Consider the following 14,870-nt stretch of genomic DNA (forward strand, 5'->3'; position numbering starts at 1 on the left):
GACTTGCGTTTAGCCCTTCTTTCACCCCCCCTACTCCTCCACCCCCCCATTCCCTTTCTCCCTCTGTGCCGAGCAGCCCCCCACCTCTCTCCTCCCCCACCGTCCTCTCCTTTCCTCTGCCACTCCCCCTCTCTCTCCCTCTCTCTCTCTCTCTGTCTCTCTCTCCCCGCCCTCCTCCTCTCCGTGCAGCACATAGACTTCCTGTGTGTCCTGGCCTGAATGGTATGTGCATGGAGTGGGTGTCTGGGAGGCCTTTCATCCGGCATGGAAAGAAAAGGAGAAGTCAAGAGCGAGGGTGAAAAAAACAGAAAACATGAGAGTGAGAGAAGAGAGTCATCTTTAATCCATTTGAGTCAGAGCAGTTGTCCAGAGGCGAGCGCAGGGTGGGGCGAGTGGGACTGGGTGAGAGGGCTCTGGTTGTGCCAGGGATGTGTGTGTAGCGTCTAGAGGGGAAGAGAGAGAGAGAGAAAGAGAGGGAGGGAGGGGGGGTCTACTGAAAGAGCCTGTAACCTGCCTGTTTGCCTTTCTGGGACAGATGACATCCGGCCGGGGCACGGTTTGCATGGATGAGTGACCATACTAATCTAGAGCAGGTAGAATAGTTAAACATTAACTAAACTATTCATGCTCTACCTTGGGAAAGGTGCTTGGTATAAAGTCAGTATATTAAATTTGTCATTTGTTGAATTTTCTTTAACAAAACCTCACTTGTGTTGAGCACTGCAGCAGAACTGGAATCAGAGTCTCGCGTTTGGCATTGTCAGACGAGACGGGGTGTAGCTGGGCTGCTGAGTGCCAGGCCTGACTGGCCCCTACCCAAACTGTGAAGGGGCACACATGCAAGTCTGAGTGACTACCTCATGCCATGGAAACAACCCACAGTTGTGCACATGCACACACACACACACACAAGCACACACACACAGAATGTCTAGACATGCCTATAAGATAACCTTCACTCAGAAGAAAGCACACAGTGCCATCTGCTGTTTGAGGTTTAATTGTTGCTAATGTCTGGATAATATCAACCAGTTATTTATGAGGCTGGTGGATTTTGATCATACATGTACATTAAAGGGATAGTTCACCAAAGTGTTTGAGTCCACAAAACACTTTTAGAGTCGCAGGGGTAAACTTTGTTGCAGCCAAATCCAGTACAAGTCAAGTAACTCGTGACCTCTTCTTCAGACTTACAAACATAACATGCCTCCATACTGCTTGTGTGGTGTCATCAAAGGGTCCGGAGGCCCATTCATAAATGTTCACTACCGGACGTACAGCGATGCAAACGTGCACCCGGCGAGTGCCCTTGGGCGAGAGTGTGTGCGTTTTTTTCCTGTGTGTCCATGAGAAAGTGAACGCGCCTCCGAGGAGGATATAAGAGGACAATAAGTCTTAAGACATGGTGTAAATGAAGCAGTTTGGAGTCATATGAACGTCGGGTCTTATGGACATTTGGATGACACCACAGGAGCAGTATGGAGGCATGTTATGTTTTATATTATGTCTGAAGAAGGTTCTGTTTACTTCAATTTGTTTTGGATTTGGCTGCAACGCTGTTTACCCTTGAAACTCCAAAAGTGTTTTGTGAACTCACACACGTCACCCACCCCTCCATCGGCATAGTGGGGAGTAGATAATGAGTGAATTTTCAGTTTTCCGTGGACTATCCCTTTAAGTCATGCACAACCAGCACATGACAGTCTTCTTCATCTCATGTGATGCTGAGACTGAGCTGCATCCATGCATCACACTGAGCACAGTGACACATCTCGTCTTCCTCATTGTGGCACCTTCCTGTTGGATCCTCTCAGCTCCATCAGCTTGTCTGGGAAGCATCAGCCATGTCTCTTCACTGATCTTCTGTGGAGGTTTAAGGCTCGACCTCGGCCCGGGCCAGTCAAGCACAGTCACGGGATTGTCCCCAGCGTCGTCTTGGTTGTAAGCTTCAGGGTGTTTATCGTGCTGAAAGATGAACAGTCGCCCCCAGTCTCAGGTCACACTCTTGAGCAGGTTTAATTCAAGGACCTCTCTGTATTTGGCTGCATTCATCCTACCCTCTGCCTATATCTGCCTATGTGAAGCATCACAATAGTCACCCCCATGCTTCACTGTGGGATGGCATTCCTCAGGTGCTGAGCATTGTATGTTGTTCATAAGATATACGGTGTTTGGACTGATGCCCAAAGGGTAAAGCTTTAGCCTCTTTCAACCAGAGAATCTTTTCCCTCATATTCTCAGAGTCCTTTAAATATAGGAATGTATTGTCAGAGGATAAACTCCTTGAGATGTATCATCTCGTTTTCGAGGGTCCCAAACACAAATGGGGAAACAGGCCAGTACAAAGGACAATATGGAACACGATTACAAAATAATAGACAAGCACAAAAAACAAAAGTTACAACCTTAGACTCAAAAGAGAGAGAAAAAAGATACATTCATGAATAAACAGGGAATGGTGGAAATGCAAGAAATCATGGAGCAGTGAAATGATTGCTGAAAACATAAGGAATTTGTTTTAAGATGAGAAAAACAATGAATAAGCTAAATGATGACAAATCGGTTATTTTTATGTAATTTATTCCAGTCAGTGGGAGCCCAATGCCATTTCGGAGGGTTTATGAAGCTGTTAGAGTGACTGTTGAGTTCTACCTTTCCAACGCCCTTCATGTTGGGTTGGCAAACTGTAAAATGTCTTTTTACAACTATTGAAGCCACTGTGCTCAAAACTTTAGAAATGGATTCAAATTGTCGGCTACAGTACAGTTTAGTTCCTTCTTTCACGGCTTTGTTTTAGTTCCGACATGCCGTGCGGATGGTTGGACCTTATAAACAAAGACTTGTGCCTTTCTAAACTAGTGGGTCACAGCTTTCCGAGGACTGTGGCCATCGTCGGCTGCATCCGTCACCGGCTGCGTAGCCAGCCAAACTGAAAAGAGACGGTCTGGTCTTCTTATTGCTTCACAAGCTTGTCCCCGCCTTTGCAAACGTTGCCTAGCAACAGAGCTATGGACAAAGTTCTTCGGATGAATAGAACAAACAAGCAAAAACAAAAATGTCTACATGAATAAAGTGTGATTTGATTTGAAGCCACTGTACAAGCTCAACACATGCAGCATATTTATTTAAATAGGTCCCTGGGTGTTGTCCGCAGCTCTCAACCTGTAATTGATACTGTAGACTTATCATTGACATAAACATTATATTTGATTTATTTCTCTTCATATTTGACACTTTTATCAAGCACGACCATGAGTGTGGGGATGTACCACATGGGAATGGGACCCTCGTGTGCTTATATTGTTCTATTTGTCCTATTTTAAAGCATCAAATTGTAACCTCGACCTGTCCAGGGTGTACCTCGCCTCTCACCCAATGCCAGCTCCCCCCGCGACCGTTGAAGGATAAGCGGTACACATAATGAATTGATGGATGGATGGATACACAGTGTTTTACTGCTGGTATCACTGTACCTCAGAGAGCCACGACTGCATGGCTGCAGACTCCGGTTTTTTCATGATAAATGCCTAAAATATCACATGAAAAAAAAAACTTCAAAATGGAGATTTATGAAAGTGTGAGTCCACACGTTACACGTTGGAGACGAGAAGAGGAGTTTATTCAGCAGTTGGCCAGAAGTAGTGAAAGTCAATCCTGGTTACACCCACTCTGCAGAGCACTACCTAAAAAAGACTTCAAATAATCTGGATGGAAAGTGCGACGTATAAACCACAGCAAAAGTGTAAATCATTTGTTTTCACTGCATATTTATTTCAACACAATACAGTTTGTACAGTTTCAAAATAGCAAACCTTTGAAAAAGAAAAGAAAAAGAAGTTTAAGAGAACGTCACCAGTGATGAGCAGTCACGTTTCACCTTCTTAACACAAACATTCATAGAACACTTCAATCAAATGTTGAGCACAGACAATGTATCCAGATGTTTCAAATCAAACATACATAAACGTGTCTCACAGTATACACAATTATCTAAAAAATAAAATCATTCTCAACATTTCCAGCTGTTTTCGTTTTTTAGAGTCACACGAGAGAAAGATTAAAAAGGAAAGTCAATTCCTTCCTGTAAAGAAAAACACTTGAAGTAAAAACAGCAACTAAAAATAAAGGTTAAAAAATAAAACTTGTGAAATTTGTACTTAAGTGAGCATTGTTTTCTATTTCCTCTAAAGCAATGCAGACCTTCAGATATTAGCGTCAGAAAAAAAATTAACATTACGTCACACATCTGAAGAAGCTCAAATAGTAGCACTACTGTAGGCTGGATTTTTCCAAGGACATGTGGTAGGGCTTTTGAAAAGTTAAACAACTTTCCTTCTCGCACTCACTCACACTCACGCACGCACACACCCACACACACTGAGTAAAGGACGCAGACGGACAGACTGTGCATCCTCAGGTCACAGATGGTCACATCACTTTGAGTCAGATCATTTTCGCTGTAAGTTCCTGGCATCGGAGACAACAGGTTTAAATGCTTCAGATTTGTTAGGAAACACGTGTGCAGTGTACACAAGGTGGGCACCGTGCACGGCGATGAGCTCTACAGCTTGCATATAGCATGTTAGTTTATTTGATATGGTGTATCATAATCCAAAAACATTCTGGCCAGACTTTCTGATGACACAAAACCCCCAGAGGCACAATTAGTTAGAAAACTGTGATTTTTGTGATGCAGAACACAATAAATCAGTTTCTTCTAAAATGTTGCTTGTATATGTGTGTGTGTGTATGTATATATATATATATATGTATGTGAATGAGAGGGCAGGGAATTGACACAGCAGTGTAAATCTGATTTACAAAAGAATAATGTTCAATAAATGCCTGAAAACAACCAGTGTCCAAGGCATTTTAACTGGACGTGTTGGGAACAGAAAAGTGAATTTTGGCAGCATATCTCCTCTCTGTCCAAGCCTTGAGCCAAAAATTCCATTTCAGGGCCTTAAAATAAAAGAAATCTACATTTAATTGTCAACTCTATAACCGGGTCCATGAAGTCTTTACAAGACGGCATAAATCAAAACATCAGTAAGTGTTTGTTTTACATCTGCATAGCAAGGTGTGGTTCCTCCCCTGAATGGAAATCACTGTAAATTAGAGAACGGGGTGTAACACTGATCATACGTGCAGAGCAGTACGTTATATTTACTATTATGTGGAAAAGATGGCTGCTGTCCACCGGCATGGAGGTGGTCTGGAGTGATGTGGTGCCATAAAGCCTCGGCTACGCCCGCTCTCTACAGGACGATATTTCCATCCTGTCTCAGAGTCCAGTTCTTTATATGTTAAATGCTAATTTGGTTTCTCAGTAGACCATCAGCTTTCAAACATCTCCTGTAGCATTCGGACCCTCATTGGGACGCTCAACACGGCGGTTGTCAGGATGAATTTTCCTTTTTCGAGTTCTCTGTCGACTAGAATAACTTCTAAGTTGTTGAAAGGGGTTTTGATATTTTCCTGCACCGTGCATGAAGGAGTGAACAGCACCCGTCTGAGTGCTCGCTCCAAGGAGAGTCCCATCTTTGGCTCTCCTTCTGATTAATTCAGTATGTTCACTTTTGTGTTACTCCCACTGCCTGCCTCTAAAAGGTCTGTGCACACAGCTGGAATGAAGTGTTACCTCCCTTTTCTTATGATACTAGGAAACCTGACTGATCCCATCCAAAGCTCAGACACATCTGTAAACACATCGAAAAGTATGAACAAAACGTGAACAGGGTGATATTGAGGATGCAGGACATGGTCTGTGATGAACGATGATACATCACAGTGGCGCATCTAGGATTTTTCTGAATCGGGGGGGCCATAAAGGGGCCACAATTTACACAGAGGGGCCAATTATATGCCCAGTAACTGATTCAGTGCTGTGCACATTTAAGTCATTCCTTGTTTACTGTTTGCTCTGTAGCTTTGAGCAAAGCCACACATGTTTGAATATATTTTTTCATCATTAATTTGTTCCTTGTTCAAGGTAATTGTGAACTTCAAAATTGTTTTTAAATTAACAAATGGCTATATTTATTGTTAGTATTGTTAGTAAGTGATTACTGACAAGACAGGGGCACTTCAGGGGCCAATCAGATTTCAGCTGAACAGGTGAGACTGCTCTTATTGGTGTCACTATGGGAGACGTTCACCAACAGGGATCAGCAGACAAAAAGTTAGCTGGAAATTTTGGCCCATGACTATGAAAGTAGTTGCTGATGACAAGAGCAAGAGGCAAGTATTGGAACGATGCACCTTGCTGATAGATCACAGGTTTGCATCATTTTTGATTCGAGTTTTCTGTATATTTCCACGAACACAGAAATCAGCTTGACGTTGGTTTCCCAACAAACAGTTGCTCATTTTGGGAAATTAGATTATTCACTTTACTGCTGAGAGTCAAGACAAGAAGATTAATACCAGTCACACACCTGCCTGCTAAATATAAGACTACAGCCAGCAGCTTTTAGCTTAGCTTAGCATAAAGACTGGAAATGGGTCAGAGTCATTGCACCCGGCTAAGAAACAGTTGCACAAATAACCCCAAGTTGTTGCAAATGTTTTTTTCTGCCTCAGCCAAGGAGGTTATGTTTTCATCTGCGTTTTATTATTGTTAGCGGGATTATGTCAAAACTGATGAACAGATGTTTTGTACTTTCTTTAGAATTGTGCAACAGGACATTGTTCAACATTTTCATTTACTTCTCAGAGAATTATCCATCGATCTTATGAGTGAAATTTGATGCAGATCCAAATAAAACTCTGGATCTAGTGAAGTTAAACTGCTCCCTGAGGGGACAGCTGGGCCTCGGTGGTGTGAGTCCACTGAGTGACCTTCTAGTTACAAACTAGTTTTATATGGATTCAACAAATGAGGTGCCACATGTCAATCAGTGTGCTTAACATCAGTGAGATTTGGACCAGTTGGACCAGACAGGACTCGCTGCTCCCCCAGTTACCAGTCTTTATGCTAAGCTAACATGTAGCCTCACATTTCCTGCTGTTCTACAAGTGTTATCAATGTCCTCATCTATCTCTATAAGCATGAAAGCAAAACACTTTCCCAAAATGTCAAAAGAAGCCTTCAAGAATAAATCTGATGAAGGAATGACAATGACATTGTTTCACATGACCTGGGTGACTGATTTAAACCAACAGACTCTGAGGCACATTGGGAAGAAGCCTCATCAACTCGGTCCATTGGCAAAACCATCTAAGACTTGAACAGCGCGGTTACATCTTTCTGAAAATTGAACTTTGCATGGGTCTCTGTTTCATCTCTTTGCTGAATACAGTTTTTGCTGTAGCTGATTATGGGATGTCGGGCCTTTCAAGACTTGAATTCACTATGTAGATGAAAAGAGAGAGCCAACACAGAGTTCAACACAAAGTCACTTTATTAAGATTAGGGCGCAGGTTGAGCGACTGAATGTGGGGCTCCTCCTGTATTTTAGGATTTCTTCACCTCTCACTCCCTCTCCTCTGTCGTCTAACAGCCTCTGCTTGTGAAGTGTCTTCAAAACATTATGTCCGAGTATTTGTTCCGAGCTGCGATCCAGAAAGGGCAGCTCCAGTTAAGCCACACAAAAATTACAAGTCAAGATTTTGATTAAAATGTAAAGTAAAACTAATTATCATCATCTAATTTCCTCCGAAAGAACCGGAAGCTGCCTGTATTGCCAGATGCAGAACAGAAATGAACAGAACTGAACAGAACAGTTAAAGCCATTTTCAGACATGAACTCTGGACGATGTGCAGAGAACTGGGTCCGGACTTTCTCCGGAGTTTGTCTTTCACACATGAACAACACAGCAGGAGATTCTCTGCTCAGACGTGTTCACAACACACAGAAATCTGTGTTGTTGGTGCTGCAGCAGGCAGAGCAGGATGTAAAATAGAAATTCAGTTGTGGAAATCACATGTTTTTATTTAGAGCACATCGACACTGGAGTCAGCTCTTATCGCCAAAACCTCTCTTGACGTCTTCGTCCGTGTTTATTCATCCTGAGATATTTCTTTTCTTTTTTTTGTTTTTGTTTTGTGTCTGTTACGTTTCAGAAACATCATCAACACCCCCCCCCCCGCTCACGGTGAATCCTGCGGAGGATCTCCTGCATCGGCTCTTTCGAACATTCTCAGTTTTTACCAGGGGGCTGGCTGGAGAAACTTGGACATTTGCCTTCACACATACAGCTCCTCTGGAGAATGTCCGGGGATTATCTGGAGTTCAGTGCATGTCTGAAAGCAGCTTGACTTATCCTCCTTCACGTGTTATGTTGATGAGCATGAGGATGTTTGTTGATTTGTTATCTGTGTGATTCATGTCAATGTGGGAAACTTTCTAAAGTAATTTCTTATACACATTGTGCCTGTTTATTGTTTGGACAGCATCAGATCCTTTTAAATCCTGATCAGTGGGGACCATCACTATCCTCTGACCCTATAGTTTGGATAAGATTGAGTTTTTTCACCTAACTCCAGCAATAACAGCGGAGACACAGCGCAGAAAAGAAAACGAAGCAAGAGGAGATCTAGAAAATGAATGACAACATAACGACGTTACACTAAACATTTTGACAGCCCAGAAGACTGCTTGACGGCAGGTGTCAACACATCCGCTCCTGGGAAGGTCATAACACCAACCTGATTGGCAGTCTGTCTACAACACGCTCCATCCCACATGGAGAGGTCTCCTCGCACAGATACCCATAATCCTTGAATAGAGGTTATTGAACGAAGTGTCGAGGAGCTGACAGTTTTCAATCACGGACGGGTGTGGGATACTTCCATCCCAATCCAGACAGTTTTTGTTGGTGCCTCTCGATAACTCAGACACTCCCTCACAGTTGATCCACGTTTCCTGTGTGTCTGTATGTGCCATTTGGTTTAGCAGAAATGTCCCTTTAGTAACAGTCCAAAAAACTGAGTTTCCCTGCTGTCCTCTTTCCTCCTCCACACCTCCGTGTGTGAGCCAACACACCCGATCATCACTGTTCATGCAGTTCAGGTTCATCAAGATTCAACCTGCCGTAGACCTGCCCTACCCAAGTTTCGTGAATCCAGAGTCCCGCTCCTCTCTGCTGCAGCCAAGTGTGGCGGACGAGGGGGACTGGACCTTGCCAATTTCCTCTAGGGCGCTGGCCAGAGAGTCCAGATCCCCCGAGTCCTGGTGCTGAGCTTCCCAAAGACTCAGAATCACAGATGATGGGCTCTCCTGACAAGCAAAGTAGCACAGGTTCCTACACGACAGGATAAAAAAAAGAAAATTAGAGTCGATGACATGGAGGAACTCCTGAAAACAAAAGTTATTTCACTATAATTCACTTTGTCTATGTCATGTTCATTCACAATTCTCTACCACTCTCCCTGCCTTTACTAATCAGCTGACTGTTGGGTGTAATCCAATCAGATTTTGCCATGATGTCAATCAGCCAATCATATCATTGCTGCCAAACCTTTAATCTGTTTTCTCGTCTCTCTCACTGTCAGCTGTCGTCTCAGTGACTCGCTGCGACCCCCCCTCCGCTCCGGTCACTCCCAGCCCCACCACTTACAACCGTGATGACATCATAAGGGGTCTTGGTGCCAAATAGACACTCATTTATATAACATTACTTTCATCTCTTATGGTATATGACAATACATTTCCAGGTTGTCTTCATGGGCAATATTAATAAATCAAATAAAGATATCTAATATGATGTGTAAATGTTTGGCTTTCTTTAAATAACATTTGTTATGATACACCTTTTCCATAGAGAATGACCAATTCAAATTTATGAAAATTGAATATGCAAAATATGTTTCACTGCTGGACAAAAAGATGCTCCTGACTTCACGGACACCTCCGTCCCTCTGGGAACCAGGAAGGTTGTTTCTTGTACGTACACAGCTTGAGGTTCGATTTAAGGTGAGAACAGACAAACATTCAACAAACGCATTCTGCACAGTGAAGGTTAAACATTCAAGTGAAGGAGAAATGAATGGAAGAGGACTTTGATTCAATGTTTTATATCGTGCTTTACTATGCAGAAGTTCTATGAAAGAATGAGCCATAGTTGTTTATTCACTGGAAAATGTTTGTTTAAAAAATATAAATAATATATCGATCAGTTAACCTACTGAGACTTTTGTTTGGTATGTATTTTGAATTGATCGTAGCTATCTGGGATTAGTAGGACATGATGAGTATAATAACTAAGCATTGTCTTTGTCTTTTGACACCTGAATATCGCTGTGCAAGAACAGATTTGTACATATGAATTTTCCTTGCTCCATGGTGGAAATGTCTGTCACACATACTGGCCTGTGTGAAAAGATGAAAATACAAAACTGTGAAGCGTAAAGGTTCAAGTCTAAAACTGTTCATTTCAATTCCTGAACACAGCTGTGCAAAAACGAAATTTCCAACAATGCAACATATTTAAAAGTCTTGTTTGTTTTATAACTGGAACTCAGATAAGATAAGATTCATCGATCCCACGTCAGGGAAATGTATTTGTCACAGCAGCACAGTTAAAAACAAACAGACAAGAGAGCGAGTGAAAGTACAAAAGAGGCAATAATAAAATATTAACTACAAGGAAATGTCTCATGGCTGACAGTAATGGTCCAATCACATTTAGTTACAGTCTGTGGTGAGACCTTCCTCTGCTGTTGTTACTAGTCCTAACCAACAGAGTGCAGTGTTTCATTACAATGGGCATTTCCTTTGTTGCCCTCGGCTCACTTTTCCTGTTCCATCCCTCTGTCCCTCCTCAGTGTTCCCACACATTCAGAGACATAATTACACAAATCAGCTCAAATAGGTAAAAACACATTTTTCCAGGTGTGTTTTCTATTAGGCTGAAAAATATCGAAAAATCCTCTCCCACTCCTCAGTCACCAGTGTTTGTCTTATTTATCACAGTTTCTTGGTAAACGTTTCCCTCGTAAGGCAGAGAGAAGACGTACTGCTTTAAGCACTTGATTATTGACTTCTCCTATCAAGCTCAAATAGAGATCACGCCATCACCAAACAACTCAAATCCTCCGGCAGCCTACGCAACACTGACCTGGCTCAACCTCTGCAGGGTTTAGTCAGAGGATGGAGCACATGCAGATCTAATGAGGAGCGCTAACACGAATATGTTTTCTCGCCAGCGGCCCGGCCTGTCAGCGGTCTGAGACCATCCATTTTAGCAAAAACACAGCATCTTCTCTGCAGTTAGTCTGTACCCCCTTCACCCCCACCTTCTCTCTGCATGTGTAGATCTATAATGAAATCAGCAATGTGGCGGGTTACTGAAGGCTGCTTGCTGATGGAAGATTAGGGCCGACACGGCCCCGAAATTCCAGATTAAAAATAGTATTCAAAGTGGGAACAGCGTTTAAACAGCGGCGGGAGAGCAGAGAGTGCAGCATTTATTCTTTCCAGTCATTCACTGATTCTGCATTAACACCTGAATAAAACACACGAGCCGAACCAATGTGCACTGCAATCATGACTCAGCAGTAAGCACATAGCAACTAGGGTGGGGTAATGTTTAGGTTTTTTCCGATTCTGGTGCTAAATCAATACTTTTAAAACAGTTCCGGTGCATAAATGGTGCCAAAAAACGACGAACGAAACATTTTAACCCTAAATAACAGTGTCCGAGGTTGATACAGTAAAATACTGGTCATTAGTCGTCTCCTCACTGCCGGGGCCAGAGACGCCCACACTGCTTGACACGGGGTCACGTGAGCAGTCCAACATGGTGTATCTCTCTGCTTTCACATGCAACCGTGTGTCACCAGGTGCTTCATTATGTTTGCCGTGTTCGTCTCTTCCTTCTTCTTTCTCTCAGTTCACCGGCGGATCGTAAACAATGAGGTGCACACTGCCACCAACTCTACCAGCTGTTGCTCCCTCGGCTCTCAGCCATTGCGCCGACATTTACTGCACGTCCAGCTGCCGAAATCATTTTGTTGTCCTGTGGCCCCAAGTTTGAGGTAGCTACAAGCTAACTGTAGGCTAATGTTACATGCACGTGATATTTGCATGTAAGCAGGGCAACAACTTCATTACATAGCTCAGGCACCAGAATCTGTGTGTTGGCACCAACTAGAAGGAACCTCAGTTTCCAACCCTGATGGAAATTACAGAATGAGAAAATGAGCAATAAGTATGGAGGTCTCACAGTGCTGTAACTCATACCTGTCTATGTGGAGCTTTTGAGCCAAGAGCTGCCAGTCCTTCCCCTTGGCATTAGCGGTGTCAAAGGTGGCACTGATCCGCTGACGGATGGACGGGGGGATTTTAAAGGCCCTTGACCCTGTCTGAGAGGTGATGGTGCAGTCGGACTGAGTGAAGAAGGGAACCACTCCCTTCTCATTCTGGTAGCAAAGACAGAAAGAAAGAACAAGGCGTCAGGGTGATAGTGATACTGCAGCTCAAATTCCCCGCACCTCGATATGAAGACAAGGACAAGGACTTATCAAGACAATTTGCAATCTATACATGAAAAGTTCCCTGAGAGGCTCATTAAGCAGCTCCTTAAATCAAATCAAGAGTTATTCAGTCCAATAAAAGAACCTATTAACAAGCCGCACGACTGCCCGTGCACCGAGCACACGCACAGGCCGTCTCCACGAGTGCTACACACTCACCTCCACCACAGACGTGTAGACCTGGAGTATCTGCTCCTCGCCTTTGACCTGTCGCACGCTGATCTTGCAAGAGAGCTGAGATGTGGAGTGGCTGTATCGCTCCAAAGAGAAGGCACACTGCAGGGGACGCTGGTTACTGGCCCACACCTGAGAAAAGGAGAACTCCTGCAGGGCGACGAGGGAGAGAAAGAGAGAGAGAGAGAGAGAGAGAGAGAGAGAGAGAGAGAGAGAGAGAGAGAGGGAAGGGGGAGGGTGGGGGGACGAAGAGGGAGAGCGATGAAAGCATTAGACGGAGGAGACAACAAACTCATTAAATCCCTGCTAAAGACGTTCGTTATTTGAATCCTGCTTCGCCGCCCACTTTGCTGTGTACATGATTAATTAAGAGCGAATGAGTGGCCTCTTTAGCCAATCAATGATCTCGCCTAATCAAGCGGTTTCCCCGTCAGAGGGAACACCAGCAGCCGTTAGAGCCCTTTGGGACAGAAACGTATCGTGTTCTGGAAGAGTCATTTGTGCACAAATTTAATGAATTTCATGTTATTTTACCCACTGCTGCTCGGGAAAATGAAGTTACTTTAGAGTGTGGTTCATTTTACATGCAATCATTACTATATATATATATATATATATATATATATATATATATATATATATATATATATATATATATATATATATATATATATATATATATATATATATATATATATATATATATATATATATATATAACAGACCCACATTATTAGCAACAATAGGCTGTGCACTGATATAAATAATCTCAGGATTATTTTAGTGAAAGTAAAACCCACAGGTTTAAAGTCAAACCCTCCAAGGCATATTTTCCACATAGCTTGTTATGTCTTTTTACATATTCTGATAACATGGAGCTTGGAAAGGCCAATCTGTTAGATCAGGAGCTGTAATGTGATTATGGAACTGGGGCAGAGACGACTTCAGTTACCCAGTTTGCACTCCATCTCCAGATTTCCAAATGTGACAACTGAGAAACTCCAAAAAGTAACAGAGCCTTGGAGCGAGCGGAATCGGAAAGGGGACAATTTCGACATTCCATTTACTAACGACTGCGTGACCCGCACTCGGCCGCAGCGAGAGCGGATCAAAAACACTGTTTTACAGATGAATCACCCCCTCTTCTCATCCATCAGACAGGAGGGTGGTGGCATTGAAAGAGCCTCCTTCCAGCGAGAGCAGTGTTTGAATGAAAGCCTATAGTCATCTTCCCTGTAGGAACGCACCGTGGCTCTCCCCCTCCATAAGAAAACCTTGTTGGTATTCTATAAGGCATGGGTTAATTCTGCTAATAGGATGTCACTGGTGGGATAAACATCACAGGGCAGAACATGCAGCATGTAGACCCCTAGGAAGATAACTATAAGATGTGCATGTGTGTGCCTGCCTGGCAGTCATAATTAAATTTGTATGGGCGTGTGTGTGGGTGAGATAGCTAGTCTTAGTGATATCATGCTGTGTCCTTGCTGCTGTCCTCTGGCTTTGATACGAACAAGTAAGAGACGGCGAAACTGGTGGAGGAGACAGGATCTAAAAGAGGAACAGAGGAGGCAGAGAAGATGAAGGTGCACCGCTGTGTGATCCCCGACCAAGCGGTGCTCGGTTTAAATGAGAGCGGAGATGCGTGTGCAGTAAACCCGCGTGCTGCCTCCATTGCTTAACTCAAAACGACAAAAACTCACAGCCAGGAGTCGCCTACCTGGCAGGTGGTGAAAGGTTTGATGCTCCAGAGTAACTGTGGGACGTCCTGGATGGAAACCTGGAGGCTGAAAGAGTTCCCCCTGAACAGCATCATTTTCGGCTCCTCCAGCAGTCGCCCGCCCCTGCTGCGCTCACCCACCACCACCTCCTGATAAAGAAAGGTGTTGGTGGATTTTTTTGGTGGGACCCGGGAGGGGTTAGGGAAGCAGAGAAAAAGGGAAGATGCTAAATGTTATATGGATGATATATACTCACTGTACCAGGCTGGAACTACAACAAACAAGCAGTTCATGTACAACACAATGTTTCTATTGATTCGTCATTCACAAACAACCACAGACGACAGAAGTGCGGAACAGGCTTTAAATGAAAATAAAAAATATATAAAAGTAACAGAGAAAAAATACAAAAGCAATAAACTTTAAACATCACCAATAATTGAGGATTAAAGTAACAAATGAACTCAAAGTCTCAAGTAAGTTTAAGCCTAAATCAC

The 14,870-nt window shown here is 43.3% G+C and overlaps 1 protein-coding gene across 1 annotated transcript in view; it reads right to left on the minus strand.

The window, feature by feature from the left end:
* Positions 1 to 3,750: 3,750 nt before the first annotated feature.
* The window catches only part of LOC118098059 (netrin receptor UNC5D), a 186,023-nt gene continuing 174,903 nt past the window's right edge, over positions 3,751 to 14,870 (minus strand). The window contains exons 15-18 of the mRNA XM_035141476.2: positions 14,373 to 14,522; positions 12,638 to 12,802; positions 12,186 to 12,364; positions 3,751 to 9,246 (exon numbers count right to left, since the gene is read on the minus strand). Of these exons, the coding sequence (XP_034997367.2) occupies positions 9,048 to 9,246; positions 12,186 to 12,364; positions 12,638 to 12,802; positions 14,373 to 14,522 (693 nt within the window). The 3' untranslated portion in view covers positions 3,751 to 9,047. The remainder of the gene's footprint in view (positions 9,247 to 12,185; positions 12,365 to 12,637; positions 12,803 to 14,372; positions 14,523 to 14,870) is intronic.

The sequence above is a fragment of the Hippoglossus stenolepis genome, chromosome 18 (genome assembly GCF_022539355.2).
Source record: "Hippoglossus stenolepis isolate QCI-W04-F060 chromosome 18, HSTE1.2, whole genome shotgun sequence".
In the NCBI taxonomy this organism is placed as follows: domain Eukaryota; kingdom Metazoa; phylum Chordata; class Actinopteri; order Pleuronectiformes; family Pleuronectidae; genus Hippoglossus; species Hippoglossus stenolepis.